The sequence below is a fragment of the Cydia amplana genome, chromosome 18 (assembly GCF_948474715.1).
Source record: "Cydia amplana chromosome 18, ilCydAmpl1.1, whole genome shotgun sequence".
Taxonomy (NCBI): Eukaryota; Metazoa; Arthropoda; class Insecta; order Lepidoptera; family Tortricidae; genus Cydia; species Cydia amplana.
Genome location: NC_086086.1, coordinates 6,176,591 through 6,201,839, shown reverse-complemented (window position 1 = coordinate 6,201,839; position 25,249 = coordinate 6,176,591). Strand labels below are relative to the sequence as shown.

Genomic DNA, 25,249 nt, shown 5'->3' with positions numbered 1-25,249 from the left:
TGACATGGAATAGACGTGTCAGCTTGGTAAAAAAAACGTCAAAAACACCTTTCAAAATAATTACGGTTTTTCATGTAATTGGAATAGCGGAGCACATTGTTTTTGTTACGTTGGTATCCTTGTTCCATTCATATCATTGGATTTCATTTCATCAACATTTCATTCACTCCATCACTCAAATCAATCAAATCATACTCAAATGCATGTCAATTGTGATTGTCAATATTATCAATAAAATTTCAATTTCCTTTGCTTAACATTATTAATAAAACTAGTTTATACTCGAGGTTACAAGAATCGTATGTATAGTAATGCGTGTGTTTTGATAAGCATTCTAATTACGATAAAGAAACAAGAACTATATCAATAACATGCCAGAAATCAAAAGACGAAATGTAACCAAAGATAGAGATAACAAAGGAAATATAAATGAAAAAAGCGATAAATTAAAGCCGAAGAAAGACGAGTGAGTATTCATGCCACAGACATATGCTCTAAATTGGTATTCAAATATAATTTATGTCAAAAATATATGTTTTCAGGACCCCCAACCGGAATTTGTCTTTAAAAATATTATCTCGCTCAGTAGTCATATTTTCTCTCCTAATAATAGTTTACTTTTCGTCTAAAGATGAAAATATTAAAGTGTTTGCTAAACAGTCCGAAAAGTTACAAGGAAAGGGTCAAGTAGTGGAATGTTCTGCATCATATATGAAAGAGGTAGACATATATGATGGCTGTTTTCCAAAGTACTGTAAAAGATTTGTGACTGACATGGTTGTGTCAGACGTTGAGGCTGATAAGCTGCTAGCAATAGCTAAGAAAGGGTTGAGACATGGTGGTTCCACCGGAGGTGCATCAATATTGGATCTGCACAGTGGAGCAATGTCAAAAGGACAGTATTTTGTTAATTTTTACAAAATACCAGAACTGAGGAATGTCTTTGATGAAAGTGATTTTAATGCTTACAGGGTCAGTACTAAATCATTCATTCAAAAGTAAATAATTATATAATTTTGACAAACCTCTTATTTAATTTTGTATTTAATTTACAGGTAGTCAAAGAAAAAATCAAGCACAGTGTTGCACATCATTTTGGAGTATCACCAGATTTGCTGTATTTAACACATCCTACATTCTTCTCAGAAATTACTTCAAAAGATGCAGTCACGGTACATGATGAATACTGGCATCCTCATGTTGATAAAGTATGAATTTATTACAATTATACCTACAGTTTTAATTTTTAACTAGCAGAAACGTTTGCGAACGATGCTAGCTTAGAATAAAAAATGTGGAAAAATTACTGTCTTGGGTGAGACTTGAACTCACGCCTCTGGATCGATACTCCAGCGCTCTGCTTTCTGAGCCACCAAGACCTCATTCATAGCCAGAGGCCGTGAGTTCAAGTCTCACCCAAGACTAGTTTTTCCACTTTTAAATTTATACTTACATTACAGTGTTAGATGTTTTGATCAAAAGCATAGTTATGATTGATCTGTTTAAATGATATTATTAAATTGAAAACTTCTAGGAATGAGACTATGTTATCAAATGCTTCAATAAGTGGTTTTGAGGCAGTTCATTCAGCAAATTATCGTTGTCCTTAATTTATATGAAGGCATGAGGACAATAAAATAAAATATTTACATATTTTCAGGAAACTTACAAGTCATTCCACTACACTACCTTGCTGTATTTAGGAGATTATGGAAAAGACTTTGAAGGAGGAAGATTTGTATTCATTGATGAGAAATACAATAGAACTGTGGAACCCAGAAAAGGCAGAGTGAGCATGTTCACCAGCGGTGCTGAAAACTTGCATTTTGTAGAGAAAGTTACATCTGGCATAAGATATGCTATAACAGTATCTTTCACTTGTGACCAGAGATATGCTATAGAGGATCCTAGTGTAAATAAGTATGAACTTGAACATTCCGATTAAATGCAAATACCTAATATGATACATACTGGTATTTTATTTTACAAACCATCTACAAAAGTTTGCTTGTGTGGTTTAAAATAGATTTTTTCTACTCCCGTACTTTTATTTGTCATTTCAAGGGTCGTGCACACACCTTTAAAACCCTACTTTATAGTTGTCAAGACAAGTATTTAGTCTATTCCCCAAAAAAGAATTTGTGCATACACGCAGTATCTTTTTGGCGATTTTACGATACTTCGTGTAATGACCGCTTAAAAAATATTGAATGAAGTACAGTGTTGCCAACCTTATTTTAAATGTCATCTCTGACAAATAAGTGAACCATAGACATGTTTTTTTTTTATTTCATTCATCCTTTTCCCGCCAGTACCCTCCATTTTTGCCACTTCTTGAATTAAAAATATTTGTTAAATTTACAATTTTATTTCAAAGTAGGTAAGTGCTTGGTCGTAGAAAACGTATTGTATGCAACATTGTTTAACTGAGTCAAAAAATACTCGTGGCGTCTTTATTAACAATTTTCAGCTTCGCCTCAAATTGTTACACACGCCACTCGCCTTTTTTGTCCACTCTTAAACAACGGTTGCATAAAATACTATTGTCAAAGGACTCTCATTTCAAACATAGACAGAGAGAATCATACTATCTTTGTCTTACACTAGTACTAGCACCCAAAAGAAAATGATATAGTTTTTTTGTTCTTATTTACTGACAAATTGGTTTGACCAACTATAATTACTTTGTTAAAATCATGAATCTAGTATAACTGGATCCGGCATGAGGGGTGGGGAGAAATGACCGAACGGGATAGTCTTATGTATCTTTCAGTAGGAGTAGCAGGGAAAGCGCTATTATTGTTTGTCCTTGTCACAGTCTCACTTTTTTTTCCCACCGTAATTTAGTATGAATTATGGTAGGAAAAAAATAAATTCAACCAATCATAGTGTCGCATTGCGTATGTTTTGTCCCTAGAAACGCACGCGGATAGCACATCTATAGGATCCTACCATCTATGGTTAAAATGTAATTTATTATAGTTTGTCAAAGGACTGTCTCATTTCAAACATAGATAGACAGAGAAAATCATACTATCCAAAGGGATGAACCCTGTTAATATATACTTGGTCAACCAGATCTTGACAGTAGAAAAAGGCGGCAAATTTGAAAAATGTAGGCGCGAAGGGATATCGTCCCATGGAACATTTGAATTTCGCGCCTTTTTTTACTGACAAGATTTGGTTGACCAACTATAAATACTCTGTGGTCAACCACAGACAAAAATATTGAAAAGCGTGCGAAAAGAAAAATCATTCCATCTGCTGATTCATTTCATTCATTCACAAGTGAACGTGAAGGTTGAATGCGTGTGTTGTGTTGACTCAAAACAAAACATAATCGTGTCTAATCGAACTGTCGCCTTTCCAAACAAAAATCTCAAGTGGTTCCAAACATGTCGTTTACTATTTTTGTTAAATCAAAATTCTAGTGTAACCAGAAACAACAATATTTTTTAGACAAATATAAATTCTCCGCGACAGTGCGCAAAGGTGGGCGAAGTTTTGGCTGATTTGTTGTTGTTTTGCGCACTTGCGTAGTTAATATTTTTGGGTTTGCTCTTGATTTATGTAAATATAAAATCATTTCAGAAAATACAAATGGACGGCTCGAACATCGATCACAGTGATTCAGACTCCGGTGAAAGCTGGACCTTGCTGGAAGATGCCCCAACTTATGCTGATGATGCTCTTGACTACTGCGACATAGTTCCCAAACAGGGGTAAGTAATGTTAAATATTTATTGTGTAATTTTTACATAACAATTATCATCAATATAACTCCTTGTATTTAGACGACCTTGACTTGTATCGTAGAGCGAAATCAATACTGCTGTAGCACGCTACACGTAATTTGCCTAGACATTTAAAAATAATTGTACCTACTTTTTACTGAATCATCCAATAACGACCTATTTTTATCTATTAATTAAGGTTTAGAGCAGGGGATTCGCTTCATCCTAGGCACCTTTACAAGAATAACCCAAAATTTCTAAACCCTTGTGTAATCGAACGAGCGAGCGAAGCGAAGCGAAGTTCTTACATTCGACTTTGAACACACGGCTGGCTAGGGGCACGTCCCGGCATTTCAATGTTTTTAAGCTGAACTTTCAGAGGATAGTTTGATACTCAATAACTTAAGTAAATTTGTTCTAATTTAAATGAAATTGGGTGAACGTATAGTCGAGGGCATTATATTTTAGTCATTAAATTTTGAGCTGGCTTGAACAAGAGGTTATTGAGCTAGAAGAGCTTAAAATGCTAAAAAGCCATTTGTGAGGGGTCTTGCTATTCTGGTCATTTTAATTGCAAGAAAGTATGGTCGAGTTTGGTATCAAATGAAAGTGCTCGGTTTACACATTTATAATATTGTTTTTTTTTTAAAGATTTTTTTTTAATTATGACAATTTTGGAATCCAAGATGGCGGCCATGCACTGTCATTAAATCGTAATGGATATCATTTTATAGGTTTTAGGGGGCGCAGATTTCGAAAATGATGATCATTTTGGATTCCAAAATGGCGGCCATGCACTCCATGCAGTATGTCATAAAAGTCGTCATGGATATCGTTTTATAGGTTTTAGGAGGCGCAGATTTCGAAAATGATGACCATTTTGGATTCCAAGATGGCGGCCATGCAGTATGTCATTAAAGTCGTCATGGATGTCGTTTTATAGGTTTTGGGGGGCGCAGATTTCGAAAATGATGACCATTTTGGATTCCAAAATGGCGGCCATGCACTATGTCATAAAAGTCGTCATGGATGTCGTTTTATATGTTTTAGGGGGCACAGATTTCGAAAATGATGACCATTTTAGATTCCAGGATGGCGGCCATGCAGTATGTCATTAAAGTCGTCATGGATGTCGTTTTATAGGTTTTGGGGGGCGCAGATTTCGAAAATGATGACCATTTTGGATTCCAAAATGGCGGCCATGCACTATGTCATAAAAGTCGTCATGGATGTCGTTTTATATGTTTTAGGGAGCACAGATTTCGAAAATGATGACCATTTTAGATTCCAAGATGGCGGCCATGAACTATGTTATAAAAGTCGTCATGAATGTCGTTTTATAGGTTTTAGGGGGCGCAGATTTCGAAAATGATGACTATTTTGGAATCCAAGATGGCGGCCATGCACTATGTCATAAAAGTCGTCATGGATGTCGTTTTATAGGTTATAGGGGGCTCAGATTTCGAAAATGATGACTATTTTGGAATCCAAGATGGCGGCCATGCACTATGTCATAAAAGTCGTCATGGATGTCGTTTTATAGGTTTTAGGGGGCGCAGATTTCGAAAATGATGACCATTTTGGAATCCAAAATGGCGGCCATGCAGTATGTCTCAAAAGTCGTCATGGATGTCGTTTTATAGGTTTTAGGGGGCGCAGGTTTCGAAAATGATGACCATTTTGGAATCCAAAATGGCGGCCATGCAGTATGTCATAAAAGTCGTCATGGATGTCGTTTTATAGGTTTTAGGGGGCCCCGATTTCGAAAATGATGACCATTTTGGAATCCAAAATGACGGTCATGCAGTATGTCATAAAAGTCGTCATATATGTCGTTTTATAGATTATAGGGGGCGCAGATTTCGAAAATGATGACCATTTTGGATTCCAAAATGGCGGACTTGCACTATGACATGAAAGTCGTCATGGATGTCGTTTTATAGGTTTTAGGGGGCCCCGATTTCGAAAATGATGACCATTTTGGAATCCAAAATGACGGCCATGCAGTATGTCATAAAAGTCGTCATGGATGTCGTTTTGTAGGTTTTAGGGGGCGTAGGTTTCGAAAATGATGACTATTTTGGAATCCAAAATGACGGCCATGCAGTATGTCATAAAAGTCGTCATGGATGTCGTTTTATAGGTCATGGTCATCATTTTCGAAATCTGCGCACCTGTTTCAAATAAGATATAGATGCATCCTAGTAAGTCAACAACATCTATATCTACTATTGAAATGTACTTTTGATAGTAGTAGTACGAAATGTAATCTGAAAGGAATCAAGTAATGCATTCCTGTAATGAGGAATCGACATTGATTCCAATTACTATTAATTGTAATATTCGAGATATTGATTCCTGATTCCTCAAATGGAATTGTACTTAGTAATTCGGTATTGTTACATTACAAAGTACCTAATCTGGGAATCGGTAATCAGATTAAAAAGTAATTTCAAGTAATCGTGGAATCAGGAGGAGAAATATCGCGAAATGCCCATCTCGGACTAAGTAGCACTGCATTCAATTGATCTTTTTGACGAACCGCGAGTTCTCAGTTCGGGGCGAACTACTAGTATATTACATTTTTAAGTTTCAAAATTAAAATGACGGATAAAAGCAGGTCGAATACCTATCTGCAGTACATATTACTGTATATTTGTATATCTACATCTGCTACCTGCGTAACCTAATCACAGGTAGGTACACTGTAGTCAGGTAAAGAAAAGGGCCCATTGTGAAACACCTTGCCCTAGGCTAGGTCCCTTTAAATTAAATTACCACGCAGCACGTTTAGCAATAATGCGTCTCCCTAGAGTCCTGTGAAAAGGGACAGCGGGTCTTACGATACTATAGGAAAAAAGACCTTAATTCGAGTGTAATAAGGTCACTTTTCACAATCTATTATAATGTGCATTAAGGACCACAAATAATTTACTACAAACTTGCTCGGTTTTGCCGTAATAGGCATGCAGCCGTATAATAAATATTTGTACACGTGCGAATATTATAGGTAGCTCATTGCTCTACCTCTCCATTTGTTATCAATTTATTTAAATTGCGCAACATTTTATAAGTTTTATTTCGTCAGGTATTATATTGATACACTAGGGGTGCAGGTGTTCGTCCGTACAGTCACTTGCACCCATATCGCATTTTCGACGTGACTGGACCTATGCAGTGCCGCCCCGGGTCCTTGATCAGGGTAGAGCGAAGTCGGTTTTGGCGCCCTTCGTTGAAGTTTTCAAGCATTTTTTTCTCATTTGCCATTTTGGCGCCCCCCTTAGATCCGGCCCTGGACCTATGTCGCACGAGAGATAAGACTAAATAGTAAATACTTGTATTTGTGTGACACTTCACGATTTTCACTCATACTTTTATAACTAACACGGGACTTAATCGCGTAAAACTTACGTTTATTTATGGCCTGGAAATAAACGTAAGTTTTACGCGATAAGTCCCGTGTTAGTTATAAAAGTATCAATGAAACATGTTGATAAAGTCTTCAATATGCGGTAACTAAGAAGTAATGAGGTAAAATCAACGTGTTTCCCTGTACCAACCTGCGACCAGTGTATGCGTCAAAATTGTACCTACCTGTTGGGCATGCCGGGGCTCATTTGGTCTACTTTTTCCTAGATACCTGTAGGATAAGATGCACAAAGACCTAAAATACAAATACAAATGCATTTATTTCATTACTTTTTACATCAGTTCTTAGGTATAATATAAGGGTTAGGTAGGTAATTAGTCCATCTTAGGTACATGAAGTAAGTACAGTATTTATCTAAACATTGTGCAACAAATTGTGTAAGTAATGAAAAAGGTGCGGGTACAGCTTGCTGAATTTAAACCCGCCCTTGGTCAGCTAATTGGAATGGTATTAAGATTAAATATTTTTTAAATTATGAAATTCACAATAAAAACCAAAACTTTAGTATGTAACAATAGTTTCCTTACGGGGTACTTAATACAGGAACAGTATAGCATATGTTTCGTGTGGTTAGTATTTACCTAAAAGTTAACTTTATGAACGCATCCCTCACGGGGCTGGTCACGTGTATACTCTCAAACTCTTAAAAAAAAAACTCTTTTAAATTCTAAAAAATAGATAGAAGATGGGACTGGAGCTCTATGGAATGGTCGCTCCGCTGCTACCTACTAACATGCTCAAAAGTAGGCACATATCTAAACCTGCCTGTGCAAATAGCTATTTTCTTCCATTCTGTTAAAGGTCACGCGAATTCATCGTTCTTAACTAAATGCGCATATTTAACAAAGACTTGAAATAAACACATTTACTGCAAATAACATGCCTACTTTGGAAAGTCGAGCGTGAATGTTTTCGGCCGCATTTGTTGGAATGGTGCCAAACCACTGTGAATGACCTGGAGGTCTTTGTTTTACTTCGAATATATTCATACGGAAGTTTATTTGAAGAGTAAATAAGATAGTATTCGATTCGCGCAAAACAATGTAAGTAACTGTATCATGAATATCATGATATTGATGGTATATTCAAAATACACGTGTCAGGATGAAAAACTAAGACGTACGTGAATTTTGGGTACAATTAACTTAGAGGAAGTACCTAAATCAACCCTTCAACTCACCACAAAGTTACCTCTGCCACTCAGTCGCCATATCGTTTCACGTGATTTAATTTAAAAGATTTATTTAAAATAAAAATCAAGAAATAAACTCACTCCAGATGATTTTTTTTTTTCAAATTACATGTAAAAACATAAGTTGCATTTTAGTATCCCACTCGATCTTTGGATTTTTTTTTGCGAAATTTAGATGCATATAACTAAGCGCAATTAAGTAGAATCTAAATACATTTTTATTAAAATCGATCCAGCTGTTTTATAGTCATAGTAACGGACATAAATTGAGGTCAAATTCATAACCCTCCTTTAGTTTCGCCGTTGTAGGGAACGCTATTGTGTGTTACTAGAGGCTTTTGACCATCTTTTGACATTTACTCAGTGCTGGTAGTTTAAAAGATAACGTATGCAAAACTGACTTTAATAACCAGTGCATACGTACTTTCTTACCTGTATTCATAATAACATTACCTACTTCACTAACATTGACTCACTTTCCTTTGATAAGTCTTATCATTGTTTTTCTTACGCGTAATCGTAACATAACATTTAGGTAACGTAACCTATTTACATGCTTTGATGTAAGACAACCTATTTACTTAGGCATTGCTTTGATTTAAGATAATAAAGTGTTTAGTTAATACGATGCGGCAGTCTACTGCGACACATCTTATTAAAGATTTTTGTTCTATGTGTTTTTGCGTCTCACATTTTGCTTAAAAAAATGTAAACTATTGTGCTGTATTTCTAAACGTATAAGTACCCAGTAGTATCGGGGTTTTTCCGTTTTGAGGTACGGAACAAAAAGACATCCTCGTAAATACGACATCCACAAAGCAGTGTTAATAGACGTATTGTATTTTGCCTCTTTTAGCAGGAAACGTAGAATCCAGTCAAATAATCTTTATCTTGAATGTTTATTATCCAGCGATAAAAAAATAGGGGTCATAAGACATAGATAGCGAATTCTTTAGGTAACGGAATGAGTTTGTGTGGCAGTTTCGGTTGTTTACAACTTTACATTCACAAACATGCGTTCAAATTTCTTGTTTTTATTGCTTCAGGGACACCGCGGAGAACATCGAGAAAGATGAAGACACCGACGGCATCTCCGTCATCACCGACAGCGAACCGGAGTCCATTCCGTGTGAAATTACCGACGACATGCCCAAACTAGAGACCCGTCCAACAGACCTACCACAGTTCATTTCGGTCCCGTACCCCGGCAATAAACACGACGAATCCATAAGAAGCACAGATGACTTACTCGGAGACAACAACAGAAGGTTCAAAACGTATGTCCACAGGAGGAATAAACGGCTGAGCACCGTACTCAACATCATAATGCTCGGCAGTGTCATCACGGCAGCAGGCGTTGCCATAGGGCATATGTGGGGGGTCAGAGATGACTGCTGTATGCACACTACACCTTCTGTCAACAAAATACTATCTAACCTCTATAAACTTCAAGAAGAAAACGCCTACTTACGCAACAAGCTGAAAGAATTGACATTGCTAAATAATATAAAGCTGCAAAAAACAGCAGATAAAGGTCTAAAGCCGCCTCGTTGTAAAAAAATGTTTGAAGCTCCACTAAATAGCGAAAATGTAAACAAACTGACGAAATGCCTTGACGAAGATAATGAGAAGAAGTTACTGGATAACACACAACTGCCGTATGAAAAAGACTATCTGCGTGATGTAGATAAGCTTAAGAATGTTTATATGCAAAATAGAAGCTGGCTGGACGAAGCTATCGCAAGGAGGTTGAAAAATGAAAAGCAAGCTATAAAAGATAAAAAAAGTTTAAGGAGCGTACTTGTCGAGGAGAAATTAAATCAACAGAAAGGTGAAAAAAATGAAGGATTCAATGTAAATATAATCCCAGAAATAGAGATAACAATTGCTGAGGACGTCAAACCTTCACAAGGAAAGAAAATCACGTACGCAGACTCGCTGAGATCTGATAACAAAACAAAACACATTTCCGATAGAGATAACTTTGAAGGTGAAGGAATGAGGACAAATTACCGCAAGAAAAGGCCAAAGCGATCAATTGTGTCGCAAGAAAAAACGTTAGTAGAAGAAAGTGAGGAAGAGTTTAAAAAAGACGATAGATATATGGCACCAAGACCTAGACAGGAAAGGAAACGCGATCGCCACCACCCAAACAAGAAGCAGAAAAGAAAAAATAAATATGAAAAATTTGAAATCAACAACTACATCAACGATGATGAATTTTCAGTAACTTCTTCTCAAGAGAATGACTTCATTCTTAAACAAGACAAGAACGAGCGTAGTCGTGATTTCGAACGGACCATTTATATAGACCAGTTTGGAGAAGCTAAAGACACGAGATCTACTCAAACTGATGTCAAGCGCAAAGAAAAGCCATTGAAGGGTGAGAAAAATGTCAAACCTAAAGAAAAAGATGCTTCATGGTATGAGAAACGCGCTATGCTGCGTACTGAAGCTAGAAAGAAACTAGAAAATGAATTGTTCGGGGACAATAATCCAAACAGCGGCTGGTATTTCAGGCGTATGCAGAAAAGAGAGCAATGCCGCGTAAAGGGAGACAACAGCACTCACCGAAAGCACGAGAAGTCCAAGCGAGCCATGAATTTCAAGACAAAACGCTAGTTAAGTAAGATATGTTGACACTGCTAGAATTAAAAGCAGATTAGAATGGTTCATGTAGATTGTTGTGATGTTGTTCATAGAAAATGTTAAAGATCGGGCTGGATGCTGAATTAGATGTTCTTCACTTCATTCTACACTATCTGCTGATGTATTCTATTGCATTTGCTGTAAGCATCTGAGAGATCTTAGAATAGCCACCTTAAAGGTGCTTACTAAGGGTAACATTCCATTTCTGACCGCAGCTGCACTACTGGTACTGAACGCGCCGCTGTTACTGTCAATTTCCATAGTAAAATTGACAGTAGTGCAGCTGCGGTTGGAAATGGACTGTCACCTTAAGTGAAGTTGGCAGCATAGTAGCTAAGCGGGCAGAATTATTTTATTAGACATTTGCAGCCCATGGACATATTCAAAGATTAGATGAGTTCAAGAGGAAAGAAATGTAATTTCTACAAAAATATATTTTAACTATAATAAAGGGTTAGTGATGCAGATCTTTTTGAAACTGTTCGCTGAGCATCTTTTGCTGCTGACTAATTTTTTTTTATGTTTCTATAGCATATCAAGCTTTTTCGGTGCGTAGCTTTTCATTGACATCAAGTCAATTCTACATTTTATACTATTTCTATCAATGTTACCATAAGCTAATAGTAATATTACTTAGTGACACCTACTTTTTACCGGTTGGGCACTATAGCTCGTTTTCACTACCTAGGGGCATGTTAGACTCTTAAAAGTAACAGGTGTGACGTTGCTACTATAATTATGTCCACATTCCAAATAAATGTACACAAAAGGTTGAAACCTATATCTAGGTATTTGTTCAGGCCAGGTCACGGCCAGTCACTTATATAGTCACCATCAGATATATCAGAGCGGCCAAGGTGTTCACAATATCTGAACACGCACTCTAACACCTTGACAATAGAGGCGTGTTCAGATATTTGTGAGCGTCTTGACCGCTCCAATATATCTGATGGCGACAGTACGACTAGAATAGCCCCCATGGTCACTAATTGACTACTTAAAGTATTTTAGTATCTTGACATGACTAAATTGATTAGATTAGTTGGTATTTGTGTTAGGGTTGACCCCTATAAAAACACTTGATAAATAGTATTAGTTTATTTTGTAGGTATTATTTAAACTTGCCCTTATGGATTCATACATCCAGTGATATTTAATTTTAAGCAATCTTCAAAATTTACAGGTATTAATTAAATTCGATTAAAAATCTATATTCTTTCATTTCAACTTTGGCTATGACCCTCTAGGGGTCTCCCATTGGCTTGAACTTAGGGGTCTTAGGGTCAACAAACAGCCTCAATTTCAATTTAAAATATCAAGTTTTTCAGACTATCCAGTGGAACTATTTATTCCATGGGGTATTGAGTTGTTGGATTTATAAATTGATGAATTCTATATCTGTGTATAATCTAGTATCGGGTTATGTAAGACCAAAAGACCTATTCGTCTGCAATAGCGCCACTAAACACCAAGTTGATAGCAGCGTTGACATCGCCTGAAACAAAATGCTTAGTTGTGCAAACAAACATAACATGGTGGATACAAATATCTGTTGCCAGTAGTATATACAGTCAGCAGAAGTTGCTAAGTGGGCGAGGTGTTCAAAATTATCTTGACGCGCTCTTATTCTCTTAACCTTTTGGACGCCAATGACCGATATATCGGTCACAGACCACAGAGCAACATATACCTACGTGCATATGCATAAAGTTCAATTTCAGTTTTGACATTTCGGTGACGTGGCGTCAGCGTGACAGCTTTTGTGTTTGACACGGCGTCGAAAAGGTTAACAACAAAGGCGCGTCAAGATGATTTTGAACACCTCGCCCGCTTAGCAACTATTGCTGCTGACTGTACTAGGAATAAACATTCCCAGCTGTTATTACTAAAGAGTTGATGGTAGCTAAGTAGCTATACCAGTACTCGGATATTTTTTCTTAATAGTTAGCCATACGGGAAAAATTATCTCGGCAGTTGCCGGAATATTATTTTGATGATGGTGGTGGAATGGATGCATGCTAACTCAGGGGAATATATTTCCCATCTATTACCTGTGATGTGGTAACACTGGTAACAGGTTGAAATATTATAAGTTAGATTAATATTATCACCTGTCTCCACTGGCTTACTCACTAGTCAGGAAATAATCCTAACAGTTACCATATAATTGAATTGTTGTTCGCTACTTAGATTTTATTTTGCTACCGAGAAAAAAAATATGAAAAGGGAACAAAAACCAGGCAGGGCAAATAGGCAGTTTACGAATAGCCTTCCTGAGGAGCCTATAATAATTTTCTAGTGAAATTTAAACCTATGGTACAGTACAGTACAGTACAGTGATGGCGACATCACTCAGATATATCGGAGCGGCCGAGGTGCTCAAAAATATCTGAACACGCACTCTAATGCCTTGACAATAGAAGGGCTTCTCAAATATCTGCGTGTTCAGCTATTTGTGAGCGCCCTGGCCGCTCCGATATATCTTTTATTTATTTATTTTATTTTATTTAATTCTAAACAATATACATTGTGTCGAATAGTAATACATGCATATAATTAGTACATACATTAAACACATTAATCTGATGGCCACTGTACCTTTACTTTGTCACAGTGACAATCAATATGAAAGTGGCTAGGGACCTAATACTATAGCAGGCGTGTCTCACTCCGCGATTTCGTCGCTTTGCTACAGGTAGCTAAAAGTACATCTGTTCGGCCCCAATTTTGGGGAAAGCCATAATCCGCGCGTGGCGCTGTCGCCACCTAGCGGCCATATCTGTACTGATCGTAACAGACGCGTTTTGTTAGAGAGTGAGTCTTGTGTAGTTAGTACTATTATTTATTCTGTGACTATAGTCACTGTGACAAGGTACGAAATGTTACTGAAATTAAATTTCTTCACCGTACCCGAGCAGATGAGTAGCGCACGAACGTTTAGTGCGTCATCCAGTAATCCCATCTCGTGCATCCGCGTCAGCTGCGACGAGAAATCCTCGCCCACGGGACTCGCAGAAGAGGATGCTGTGTACAAATAAAATCGTCATGAGACGAGTCTTTTCATACTTACGCTTTCAACGTTATGTTGTACAGCTCTGTATACCTTATAGCAAAGAGAATAGAGTGTATAGAGAGTTACTGTCATGGCGATGGCGCTATACCTTTGGCCTACTGTCGAGTAGATGGCGTTGATATTTAACAAATTAACAAGAATAAGGATCAAAGTCAAATGGCGTTAGAACGCGAAGTTTTAAACTTCTGTCGAAAGATGGCAGTAAATGTACTGTGTCTAAATAATTTACTTTGGCAATCCGCCTCTATTTCAAATTATCTTTGCCTATAGGTACATATATTCGCTTTGATAGGTATAATACGGGAACTCTAGCCCCAATTTCACCACGATGACAGGTGCGACAATTGTAAAACATCACTGTTGCTGACGTCACAGACATCCATGGGCTACGGTTACCGCTTACCATCGGGCGGGCCGTATTCCTGTTTGGTTTTCAGAAGTTGACGTTTGAAAATTCAGTACCACAACACAACACATAGGTAGGAATATGGCGAAAAGCGTCAATCAGTTCCGCTGTAGAGGTACCGTTTTTTTTCATAGATTACACTTTTCTAGAAAATCTTAATTACGCAAGCTCCTGATGACACTTCTCGGTACGAAGTGAAACATGTCGAGCGTTTTTCGACTTAAAATACGTGAGTGACCCGTTTTTAATATATTTACTATGTCTTTGTCGCACGGAAGTTTTGTTATTAAAATCTTAATTGTTTCGATAATATTAGCGATATTGGTCATTCATTTTCCTTAATAAATCTGCTATTTACCCGCAGTGCTTTGCTCCATAGGCGTGCCAGAGGATCTGTTGCCTGTTCCAGTCCGGTTGAACACCTCCGAGATGGCATCGCTGAACATTTCCGGAGTGATCACAGCGCGACCGGTGCCTAGGAGTAAACAAATAATTATTGTCGTTCATATTTTTAACCGACGAAAAAAACCAAGGAGGTTCTCAAGTCGACGCGTATATATTTTTTTTTTATGTATGACCACGCATAACTTTTTACAGAGTAAATAATGATTTTGATAATATTTTTTTTTATTGGAAAGGGTATACCCCGAAGTTGGTGCCATATAAATTTGGAAAAAAAATCCAACCTTAAGGGTAGGAAAATAGGGGATGATTGATTTTTCACTCACCGATTGAAACTAAAAATGGAAAAATATAAACTTTTTACAAAAAAAATAAAACCGAGTCAAAAATGGGATTTATAGCCATAAAGCTGATTATTTTTGACTGGTATTGTTACTACTTGGCTTGGCACCGACTTCAAACATATCAGTTGGTAACGCATAGACTTCAAAAAGGATAATATTTTATTTCATCCTCTTTGAAGTCGGTTTTTTTTTGTAAAACGTTTTTTACGATAAAACTCCAGAATGTTTTTTTGAAGTGAAAACTTCTTTAGCGGCGCTGGGCACTTTTTGAGGTGGGGAAAAAATGATAAACTCGAGACAGCGTAAGGCGATCACGTGACCGTAAGGTTTAGATGGCCACTCATTTAGATGGCATTTAAATCAATAAAGAAAAACCCAATGACATAATTCAATAAAGCTACATCTTGATGAAATCGCTAATAAAAGTGAACTCTAGTACTGGTAAATAAAACTCAAAATATCATGACCAAATATATTTAGATGCGAGAGGTCTGCAAGGTAACTTTACAATTTCTATTCGAATTTTAAACAATTAACGCTACAAATTTGAATTTCCAATTTTAAACAAGCTCACTGACCAGCAATTTTGGAACTAAAGTTTTTCAACAGAAAGGAGGATGGGCCAATTATACATAGTGCTGCAGACATTTTGGACTAGTCATTGAGTTTTCACTTCTGTCGGCACTCCCGGAGTGCAACCCGTTGTTTTTTTAAGTGGCTACAAATAGCGAGCCTTTCGAATGAGGTGGACAGAAAAATAGCGAGAGACCCCAAAACCTTGCCAAGCCAAGCTTCGACCTGCCTGAATTTATCTAATGTGCTGCTTAGCCATTGAGTCAAGTTTAGAACTCCCTTGTCTAACTTATTCTGGATTTCTCTATCATTCTAATTGTGCCTCATCACTTCACAATGTCATATTTTTTCTGTGCTACTGTTGTGTAGCTCCTTTTTTATAAGTAGCTTGGTCTATAGAGATTAGATATAGACGGGATCATATCGTAAAGTATGTGAAAGCAAAAACCGTATTCATCCTAAGGGTCGCGAAGTTGGAATCTCGACACCATGCTAATTTTAATTCGTTTGTGGCGACACTTCCGACTGAACATCTAGCGACCTTCACCAAGGAGTTTTGGCCGAAGGGTGTCAAGTTTCGGCGGTTCCGCGGCCGGCTCCCTGACACTGCGGGGTTGCGTAAAGCATCGCAATCATGATGTGATTTTTAGGGTTCCGTACCCAAAGGGTAAAAACGGGACCCTATTACTAAGACTCCGCTGTCCGTCCGTCCGTCCGTCTGTCACCAGGCTGTATCTCACGAACCGTGATAGCTAGACAGTTGAAATTTTCACAGATGATGTATTTCTGTTGCCGCTATAACAACAAATACTAAAAACCGAATAAAATAAAGATTTAAGTGGGGCTCCCATACAACAAACGTGATTTTTGACCGAAGTTAAGCAACGTCGGGCGGGGTCAGTACTTGGATGGGTGACTGTTTTTTTGCTTGTTTTGCTCTATTTTTTGTTGATCGTGCGGAACCCTCCGTGCGCGAGTCCGACTCGCACTTGGCCGGTTTTTTTAGTGTTTAATTAGGTATATTTTTATAATATGTATGCTAGTTGCCTGAAATAAAGATTTCATTCATTCATTTACCTGTAGCTGAACCGGTAGCGGGCGTCTCTTCGTTGCTATCAGTGCCGCCGGATCCAGCACCGGCGGCCTGCAACAGACGCAGAAGGGAGTCCTGCCCGCCGCCGCCGCCGCGGCTCGAGGACGCCGAAACTGCCTCGGTTGCGGCCTGCAGTACATAATGTACGAGTCAAAAACTATTTTTCACCCCAGCAGCTCGAACAAGGGTACTTTGCTACTTAAAAACAGTGAGCAAAATCGCATTTTGCTCACTGAGTGAGACAAAATGAGCAAAATGCGATTTTGCTCACTGTTTTTAAGTAGCAAAGTACCCTTGTTCGGGCTTCTGAGGTGAAAACTTAATTGTTGGTATATCTTAAGAAAACATGAGTGAATAGAGGTAAGTGATGAAGAAGGAATACATTGTTCTCACTGCTGAGGTGAAAAGTTTTGTGAACTACACGAGATCAAAGTTATTTACATCTCGTGCGCTTTTGAGTCCCTTACTACGCTCAATATTCTAAATTAGATTCACTCGCTACGCTCGTGAATCTAGAATAGAATCTTTCGCTTGCACGGGACTCAAAATAAGCACTCGAAGAAATATCAAACTTTGATCTCTTGTTGTACAAATAACTATTACCGGACTTTTGACTAACGCCGACCGTCGTACATTTGTTTATAAGGGTCGGTTGCATCGTTTGTCATCGTTAACCTTTTCGACGCCAATGACCGATATATCCGCACCGTAGGTTAAACGCCACAGACCGATTAATCGGTCACAGACCACAGAGCAACATCGACCTACGTGCAGATACATAAAGTTCAACTTCAGTTTTGACACTTCAATGATGTGGCGTCTGAGCGGTCTGAGCACTGACAATCCAACCTCTAGACTGAGCTTATGCCAATTCTTTCATGAAACCGATGCTGCCAAAAATACGGGGGTGCGGGGGGACGAGGTGAGCGAATCCCGTGCCGTGATTGGTCCGTTCAAAGACACGGACCAATCACGGCACGGGATTGATTCGAAGATGGAGTAACGCTACCGTATGTGTGGCAGAGGGGGTAGCGCGACTATGCTATGTCTAGAGGTTGGATTGTCTGTGGGTCTGAGTGACAGCTTTTGTGTTTGACACGGCGTGGAAAAGGTTAAAGAGTTCGCTTAAAATTGTATTGTATGGAAAGTTTCATAGTAAAACGCCGCGGCGCGCCGGTTGACGTTGGTCAGTCTTTCAAGTGAAGATGGCACTAAATGTATGAAAGTCAGCATCAACATCGAACGTGCACACTGAACGCTCAGAGCGTGCGTTACGTGGCCGAAGCGGAAGGGCTGGTAACAACAAGTGAGAAAAAACATCTGTAGTTGCCACCCCACCCTTGGCTGAAGTAGCTGGGTTTTTTTTTCTCTCAGTAGTTACCTACCGTGGGAAAAATAATCCCTAGTACTTTCCATTAACAACCGGTTAGTACTCAATACCCTTAACACATTTTATGATTCCTTTCCCGGGCCGGACTACCCGATAGTCGGGATCGTGGTGTGGCCTGGCGCGGATGTTTTGTTTACCTAGGTGGCAGGTAGGCAATTAATGTGTTTTTCTGCTCCCGTACATTTATTTGTCATTTAAAAGGTCGTACACACACCTTTAAACCCCTATGTTATAGTTGTCAAGACAAGTCTTTAGTCTATTCCCCAAAAAAGTATTTGAGCATACACGCGGTATCTTTTTGGTACTTTTACGATACTTCGTGTAATCACCACTTAAAAAATATTGTATGAAATACATTGTTGCCAACCTAATTTTAATTGTCATCTCTGACAGATGAGTAAGTAGTAGAAACAAAAAAGTTACTTCAGAAATCAGAAACGCGCATGTGACACCCGTAATATAGCAAGATCCATAGACTGCAAACACCGCTTAGCGTTGCTTGTTAGTCTCCATAGGCTACTGTGGCCAAAATCGAGAAAAAATACTATCCAAAATTGTAATTTAACTAAGAGCAAGTACCAGGGCCTCATGAGTTACAAGAAGGTATCTCTGACCTACCGGCCGTGGGGCGCGGGGCGCGGTTGGCCAAAATCGAGAAAAAAAAACTATCCAAAATTGTAATTTAACTAAGAGCAAGTACCAGGGCCTCATGAGTTACCAGAAGGTGTCGCTGACCAACCGGCCGTGGGGCGCGGGGCGCGGTGGCCGGGTTTGGTTTGTTTACCTACACATATGTCCTATATGATTCCACTTGTTTAAAGTATTATTTTTGTTGAATGAAAAATATTTGTTTAATTTACAATTTTTTTTCAAAGTAAGTGCTTGGTCGTAGAAAAAGTATTGTATGCAACGTTGTTTAACTGAGTCAAAAAATACTCGTGGCGTCTTTATTAACAATTTTCGGCTTCGCCTCAAATTGTTACTCACGCCACTCGCCTTTTTTGACCCCTCTTAAACAACGGTTGTATAAAATACTATAAAAGATAAGTAATAATTGGGAATAACCCGACAAAACTAGCCTATAGTCAGTAACTGATCGCTTATCTAGATCACGGTACCTGCAAGGCAGCAGCGAACTGCTCTTGAGTAATGGTATTCCGTTCCCCTTCCTCGTTTTCTTCTTCATCAGCATCTTCGTCTTCAGACAATGCTTCAAGGGAATACGCGAAACCAGATGTTGGTACTGGAAAAAAGTAGGTAATTATTTATGAAGCCTATCGTAGTTCGTGTTTACTTTTAATCTGGTAAAGTCTTGATTTTGATTTGAATTCAATCATTGCAGTCCTGGTTTTTATCCAGGCCTCGCTAAGGAAGCCTGAAATCTGCTTCGCAAGAGTTTTAAAGTCATTGTAGACCAGGCCCCTATTTCATCACGGCGACAGGTGCGACAATCGACAAATGTTACTGTTCCTGACGTCACAGGCATCCATGGGCTACGGTTACCGCTTACCATCGGACGGGCCCTATTCCTGTTTGCTACCATCATTGTATTATTAAAAAAAACTTTATTATATCGGCAAAAATCAGGTATTTCTCTTTCGAAGTTTATGATGATGATGATGACAATTGTCACACGATTTAATAGAACTTTCGGTAATTCTTGACACGAAATGAGTTCTGTGCATGTTCTGTGTCGGAATTTCGTGACAATTGTCGTGTTTCTTGTGACAATTGTCATTAGCTTCGCAAAATAAGTATTTTTTCAGTGGCGATATAATGGAGTTTTTTTTTTAATTAATATGTTGGTGGCAAACAAGCACACCGCCCGTCCGATGGTAAGCGGTTACCGTAGTCTATGGAGGCCTGTGACGTCAGTAACAGTGATGTCGACAATTTTCGCACCTGTCACCGTGGTGAAATAGGGGCCAGGTACATAAAATATAACTTTACACGAATGTTTATCAAATTATCACTTACACATGTAAATTATTAACTAAACTAGTACCTAGAGTTTACACTGACATGGTAAACTGATTAAAATACTCTGTTTATAGCGGGTTCTAACTACTAAATACTACTAATTGATGGTTAACTAAAGAATAACCGAGATAATAAATGGAATGTCTTCCCGAAAGTGAAATATTATAAGATGCATTTTTTAAATCTATAAGTATTATGTTATGTGTCTATTATTTTATTATTATATGTTATAAATTATATGACAATGCAATCTGATTCTACCATACAGCAATGTCAGCAACGGACGGTTTTTGAAAACGCTTTTTCTGCTACAGTAATTTCAACAAACAGCACTAACCATTGTCATTCGACGTAGAAGTATTGGCTCTGGTGTGCACCAGCCTAGTAAGATGCCTTAGGGCCGCTGGCAAGTCCGGGTGTGCGTTGGCGGCTCGCCTCATCGTGCTTACATTGGCGCCTAACGCAGCCAGCAGTTCCACTTCATGTAGCATTGACAGTGTGACGCAATCCTCTCTGAGTGATGGGGCGTGTTCGAGGATTTCGTTCATGGCTGATTCGTCGTTTAAAAGCTGCAAAAGAAAAACACTGATATGAGTGACCCAAAAAAAGAGTATTTTTTTTTAATCTTTATTATATTTTTAAAGGGGTTTTGTTACACAGTGACTATGTCACCCCTGTACTGAGATCAAGTAATAATGTAGTAGTGTAGCATTACTTACACCACTACATTATTTTTAAGTATAGGTTGCACATCATTTTTGGAGAAATTTTCGTCTAGTAAGTCCAGTTTCCTGTTATGCAATCTTCTTAGATCTTTTAGTGCCACTTGCACCATCCCACTAACCCGGGGTTAAGTGATTAAACCGTTGACCCAGTGTCAAATTGTACTGGTAATCATGGTTACTCTAGGTTTAATTGGTTAACCCCTATTCCCTAATTATCTTAATTAGCTCAGTTGTTATGACTTAATGCTGGAACTGGAACATGCAACATTAATTTTATTTTTACCATAACTGGGTAAAAAGGGCACTGTTTTTCCGGAAATTTTGAATGTGTCAGTATTTACTAAGTAGATACAAATAAATATGTTATCCACTTTACCTGCATAGCCCTAGTCCACCCGGGAGCATTGGGAGTGCATCCTAGAGTTCTCAGCGAGTTAGCTATCTGTTGCAACTCGGCATCCGAGTAAGTGGGGGGCGGAGGAGCCGCTGCCGGGACTTTCTTTTTGACAACATGCACCATTTCACCACTCTTTACCCCACAGTCTTGCAATGTGGCCTCGGGTTTGAGAATTTTCCCATGGTGAATTAATTCTGGAATGTTGAATTGATAATAATAAAATACAAGTCTTTCTGATTGACTGTAAATACTGCATGGAATACTGCTTTTAATGATAATATTATATGTTAAAATCTTTTAAAGGATTTTTGTTTTATAGTACATTACGATACAAGTGCGAAAAGGATATTGGCACGTGTGTTATATGTTTTACAGTGTTTATGGCCATTTAAGTTTTCGACATAGGCACATATTGTGTTAATTACCGCACTAGAGCGGTAAAGTAGTAGCACCATATGTAGAGTTAAAGAATTTTACAATGTAAACAAATGCACTTACAGTAAGATTCAATTACATACTGAAAGTGCAACATTTTGGATATACTTGCCCAAAGATGCAGACGGCACGTTAGACTTCTTTTCGGCCTCAATTTTTAGGTTCTCTACAGTGTTATCGAGGCCGAAGTTTTCTAATTTAAACCGTTCAATAGGCCCCGGCTTTACTTTGATGCCTAAAAATACGCAAGGTGCACTATCCATGATTATTTAACAACAGGTAAATCCAACAAATGATAAGGTATCCCGCTTTTAACAATATTTAAATATACGACATAAAAGACGTTCAAAGTAAACAAATGTATATTTTCTTGCGTTTGCTGACAAAACCACAATTCATCCCAATATCACTTCACGGTGATTCATCGTGATTTTTTGAGATTTGACTTTGACTGTCAAAAATTCTCAAAAGGCGTAGAATTAGAATGGGCGTAGATCCATGAAGTTATAATGTTTTAAACTGGAGGGAACTGTCACTTTTTTTGCCATACTAATTTGAACCTTATCACCGAGACAGAAAGTTGTTCGTACCAGACTAGAGAAAACGGTCCACTTGAGATAGAAAAACCAGAGCCCTGTGTCTCACTCGCACATGTTGCCAATGTTAAAAAGATACCACTGTGGTAGAAATCATATCAATATACTACTGAAATTAATTACCTTCTTATACAATTTTAGTGCTATATTCAGATTACAGTTCTGATAACTTTTAAGTAATTTGTAAATAATTATGATGTCAATATTATTAACTGATTAAACCAAACATGCGCACAACAAATAAAGCATTTAAATTTAACATGGTAGAAATCGTAGTAACTTTGAATATGAATTGGTATCCCAAACTTTTCGTGTATTTTCAAAATACGTAAATGGCGCCGCTCAGAATTTATTCGTAAAATATTAAAAAAAATGGTTAAAAAAATGTTGTGTGAGGGGTTGTAGAAGTGAAAGCTATGCTGATTGTGGAATATCTTTTCACAGGTAAGTCACAATTATTCAATTTTACGATAAAAATACAAAACGATATTGTCAAACTCATTAGGGTGACTATGATGTCGGCACGATGTGGATCGATCTTGCAGAATTATTATTACGTACTTAATGTAAAAAAAGTTTACATAAATAGGTATATCTTTATTTCGGCATGTTTAATTATTTGAGTGACGTAATGAGAGCTATATAATTGCCAAAATTTAAATCCAAAGTCCTTAAACATTACAGATTCATATTTATGTGATTTAAACATAATATTTAATTACTGAAACGTTGGTTCAAACTATTTACATATATGTAATCGATTCTATATAGACTGAACACACATTTCCGTCTGTAGACAAAGGCGGCAAATTTGAAAATTTTGTTGCAATCACAGATCTACGATGAGTACGATGACGCTTACGCTTAATGAATAGCTGAAGTGTGGAAAAGGGAAGCCATCACGTACATGAACACACCATGAGTATGATATTGATAGTGATAGGTAGTTTGTAAAATTATTAAGAGCATAAATAGTGAACCAAAAGGGCCCTCCACACCCGTGCGCGATTCGCGGCGCGAAGCCGCGATTCACGCACATAGTCTAGAGGGGGCTAAAGAGAATTTAGAATTCTCTTTGATCTAACTCTAATATGCTTATCTTAGTGACAAGCGCCTTAGTTAAAAACTGTAATAGACGGGTATACCGGTCCGCGACCCTGGACATCTGTCTCGCTCTCACATATAGCTGTGTTTTTAATGGACGTACGGCGGACCACCTTCGTCACAATTATAGCTGGTCAACCAAATCTTGTCATTAAAAAAAGGCGCGAAATTCAAATTTTCTATGGGACGATATCCCTTCGCGCCTAAATTTTTCAAATTTGCCGCCCTTTTTCTACTGTCAAGATCTGGTTGACCAAGTATAACAATGATCGCGATCCAATACGCTCATCCCATCTGTAACAGCTTTTATAACTGACTTACTTAATTAAAGTGGTATCCAGACGGGACTGATCAAATCAGTCGATTTGATCAGGAAATTTGCATTCCATAGATAATTACTATGAAAATTGGCATTTATATGTCTGCGCCTGCTGATTCGATTGGAGAATTTCATCAGATTGGCGAAAAATTGTCTTGTCTGGATACCACTTTAGTAAGGTTGTGTGAAGCGTTTTACAGAAGAGAAAAAAATCTATATCCATCCCTTTTCTGGAGCATTTATACTAGCATAGGGAAAAGACAGTATGATTCTCTACGACTATGCACGAATGAGAAAAATTTTTGGCCAAACTATACATTTAAACTTATTCTAATATCCCACATACATATGACTTATGGTCACCCTAATTAGAACGAGATGCAAGGCTCTGGTTTGACTTCTCATGTGGACACACTTTTTGGCCCGTGTACTCGATCCAGTTTATTCTCTAGGTCCGTGCGTAGATCTCATTCCATTGAATGGCGTTTACGTCTTTTGGGTTCTAGAACCAGTCGGACCGTCAACTCAAAGACCACAGAGTATACGCACTTTATTTATAAAGCGTCCCATTCACTATCGACCCTGGCTCGTCGAAACGGAAATAACAAAATGGATATCACAACTTCTTGCAACAGTGTATCCTTTCGCTATAATCGCAGGACAATCCATTTTTTATAGTCAATTTAGACTCTCGCGCGAGCCACGAGACGAGCCGCGAGCCGCGCCACGAGACGCGAGTGTAAGCGGTGGGCTCGCGGCTCGTCTCGTGGCTCGCAAGCTCGTCGAGCTAATATAATTTAAACACTAACGGCACGGCATAAGGTTTATAACCGAATGACAAGCCGAACGCGAGTGTAAGCGGTGGACTCGCGTCTCGTGGCACGGCTCGCGGCTCGTCTCGTGGCTCGTGCGAGAGTCTAAGCTGCCTATTAGGAAGGTGTAGACGCGTGGAAGCACCATTATTTAATCCAGTCTCTAATAAATTGGTAACACTGTAGGCGTCGTCTTTGGCTTAAAGGTCTCGCAACCGGCCATAAAATACAAAAAAAAAAACAAGAGGCGTCGTGATTGGTTGCGATGACGGCCATCTTATTTTAGTGTCGTGTTGTGATGGTGTTCACGGTAATTTACACATTTTTATTAAATAAATTTGTGGTCTAAGTGGCATCGAATGTAGATAATTTAATTCAATATAATTATTACTTTCGCACCGTCTGAATTAAAAAGACAACAATGGAACTGGTAAGCAATAACAGATTTAATATATTGACACGAACTGTCATGAAGTAACCTAACCTATTTTAGTTATTTTATTTCATTGCTTGAGGTATAGCTCTATAGGTATACCCTTTGTGGCTGTATCTCAGTCATTTAATTTGTCCAAGAAATACAACACATTGTCCCTAC

At 38.2% G+C, this 25,249-nt stretch overlaps 3 protein-coding genes across 3 annotated transcripts; 2 read left to right on the top strand and 1 right to left on the bottom strand.

The window, feature by feature from the left end:
* Nucleotides 1–265: 265 nt before the first annotated feature.
* Nucleotides 266–1,946, top strand: LOC134656213 (2-oxoglutarate and iron-dependent oxygenase domain-containing protein 3-like). Its single transcript, XM_063511715.1, has 4 exons — nt 266–466; nt 543–972; nt 1,056–1,208; nt 1,661–1,946. The coding sequence occupies exons 1-4, from the start codon at nt 372–374 to the stop codon at nt 1,943–1,945; spliced, it is 963 nt and encodes a 320-aa protein (XP_063367785.1). The 5' UTR covers nt 266–371; the 3' UTR covers nt 1,946.
* A 1,328-nt stretch (nt 1,947–3,274) lies between these two features.
* Nucleotides 3,275–11,190, top strand: LOC134656229 (uncharacterized). The gene is made up of 3 exons (XM_063511731.1): nt 3,275–3,492; nt 3,592–3,722; nt 9,403–11,190. The coding sequence occupies exons 2-3, from the start codon at nt 3,601–3,603 to the stop codon at nt 10,976–10,978; spliced, it is 1,698 nt and encodes a 565-aa protein (XP_063367801.1). The 5' UTR covers nt 3,275–3,492; nt 3,592–3,600; the 3' UTR covers nt 10,979–11,190.
* Nucleotides 11,191–12,398: 1,208 nt separating this feature from the next.
* LOC134656404 (ubiquitin-like protein 7) lies at nt 12,399–22,233 on the bottom strand. The gene is made up of 8 exons (XM_063511930.1): nt 21,936–22,233; nt 21,368–21,582; nt 20,604–20,835; nt 19,405–19,529; nt 16,881–17,025; nt 14,843–14,959; nt 13,916–14,029; nt 12,399–12,500 (listed from the first exon to the last, which is right to left on the bottom strand). Exons 1-8 carry the CDS (start codon nt 22,084–22,086, stop codon nt 12,445–12,447), a joined length of 1,155 nt encoding a protein of 384 aa, XP_063368000.1. The 5' UTR covers nt 22,087–22,233; the 3' UTR covers nt 12,399–12,444.
* Between the last annotated feature and the right edge of the window lie 3,016 nt (nt 22,234–25,249).

What these genes read in the sequence shown, in the direction of transcription:
- LOC134656213 (XM_063511715.1), top strand. Translation starts at nt 372, where the DNA reads ATGCCAGAAATCAAAAGACGAAATGTAACCAAAGATAGAGATAACAAA. An exon ending in GTGATTTTAATGCTTACAGG is followed by an intron (nt 973 to 1,055) that starts GTCAGTACTAAA and finishes TTTAATTTACAG; the next exon opens with GTAGTCAAAGAAAAAATCAA. An exon ending in GGCATCCTCATGTTGATAAA is followed by an intron (nt 1,209 to 1,660) that starts GTATGAATTTAT and finishes ACATATTTTCAG; the next exon opens with GAAACTTACAAGTCATTCCA.
- LOC134656229 (XM_063511731.1), top strand. Translation starts at nt 3,601, where the DNA reads ATGGACGGCTCGAACATCGATCACAGTGATTCAGACTCCGGTGAAAGC. An exon ending in GACATAGTTCCCAAACAGGG is followed by an intron (nt 3,723 to 9,402) that starts GTAAGTAATGTT and finishes TTATTGCTTCAG; the next exon opens with GGACACCGCGGAGAACATCG.
- LOC134656404 (XM_063511930.1), bottom strand. Translation starts at nt 22,086, where the DNA reads ATGGATAGTGCACCTTGCGTATTTTTAGGCATCAAAGTAAAGCCGGGG. An exon ending in GGTGGACTAGGGCTATGCAG is followed by an intron (nt 20,836 to 21,367) that starts GTAAAGTGGATA and finishes TTTCTTTTGCAG; the next exon opens with CTTTTAAACGACGAATCAGC. An exon ending in TTCTACGTCGAATGACAATG is followed by an intron (nt 19,530 to 20,603) that starts GTTAGTGCTGTT and finishes ACTTTTTTCCAG; the next exon opens with TACCAACATCTGGTTTCGCG.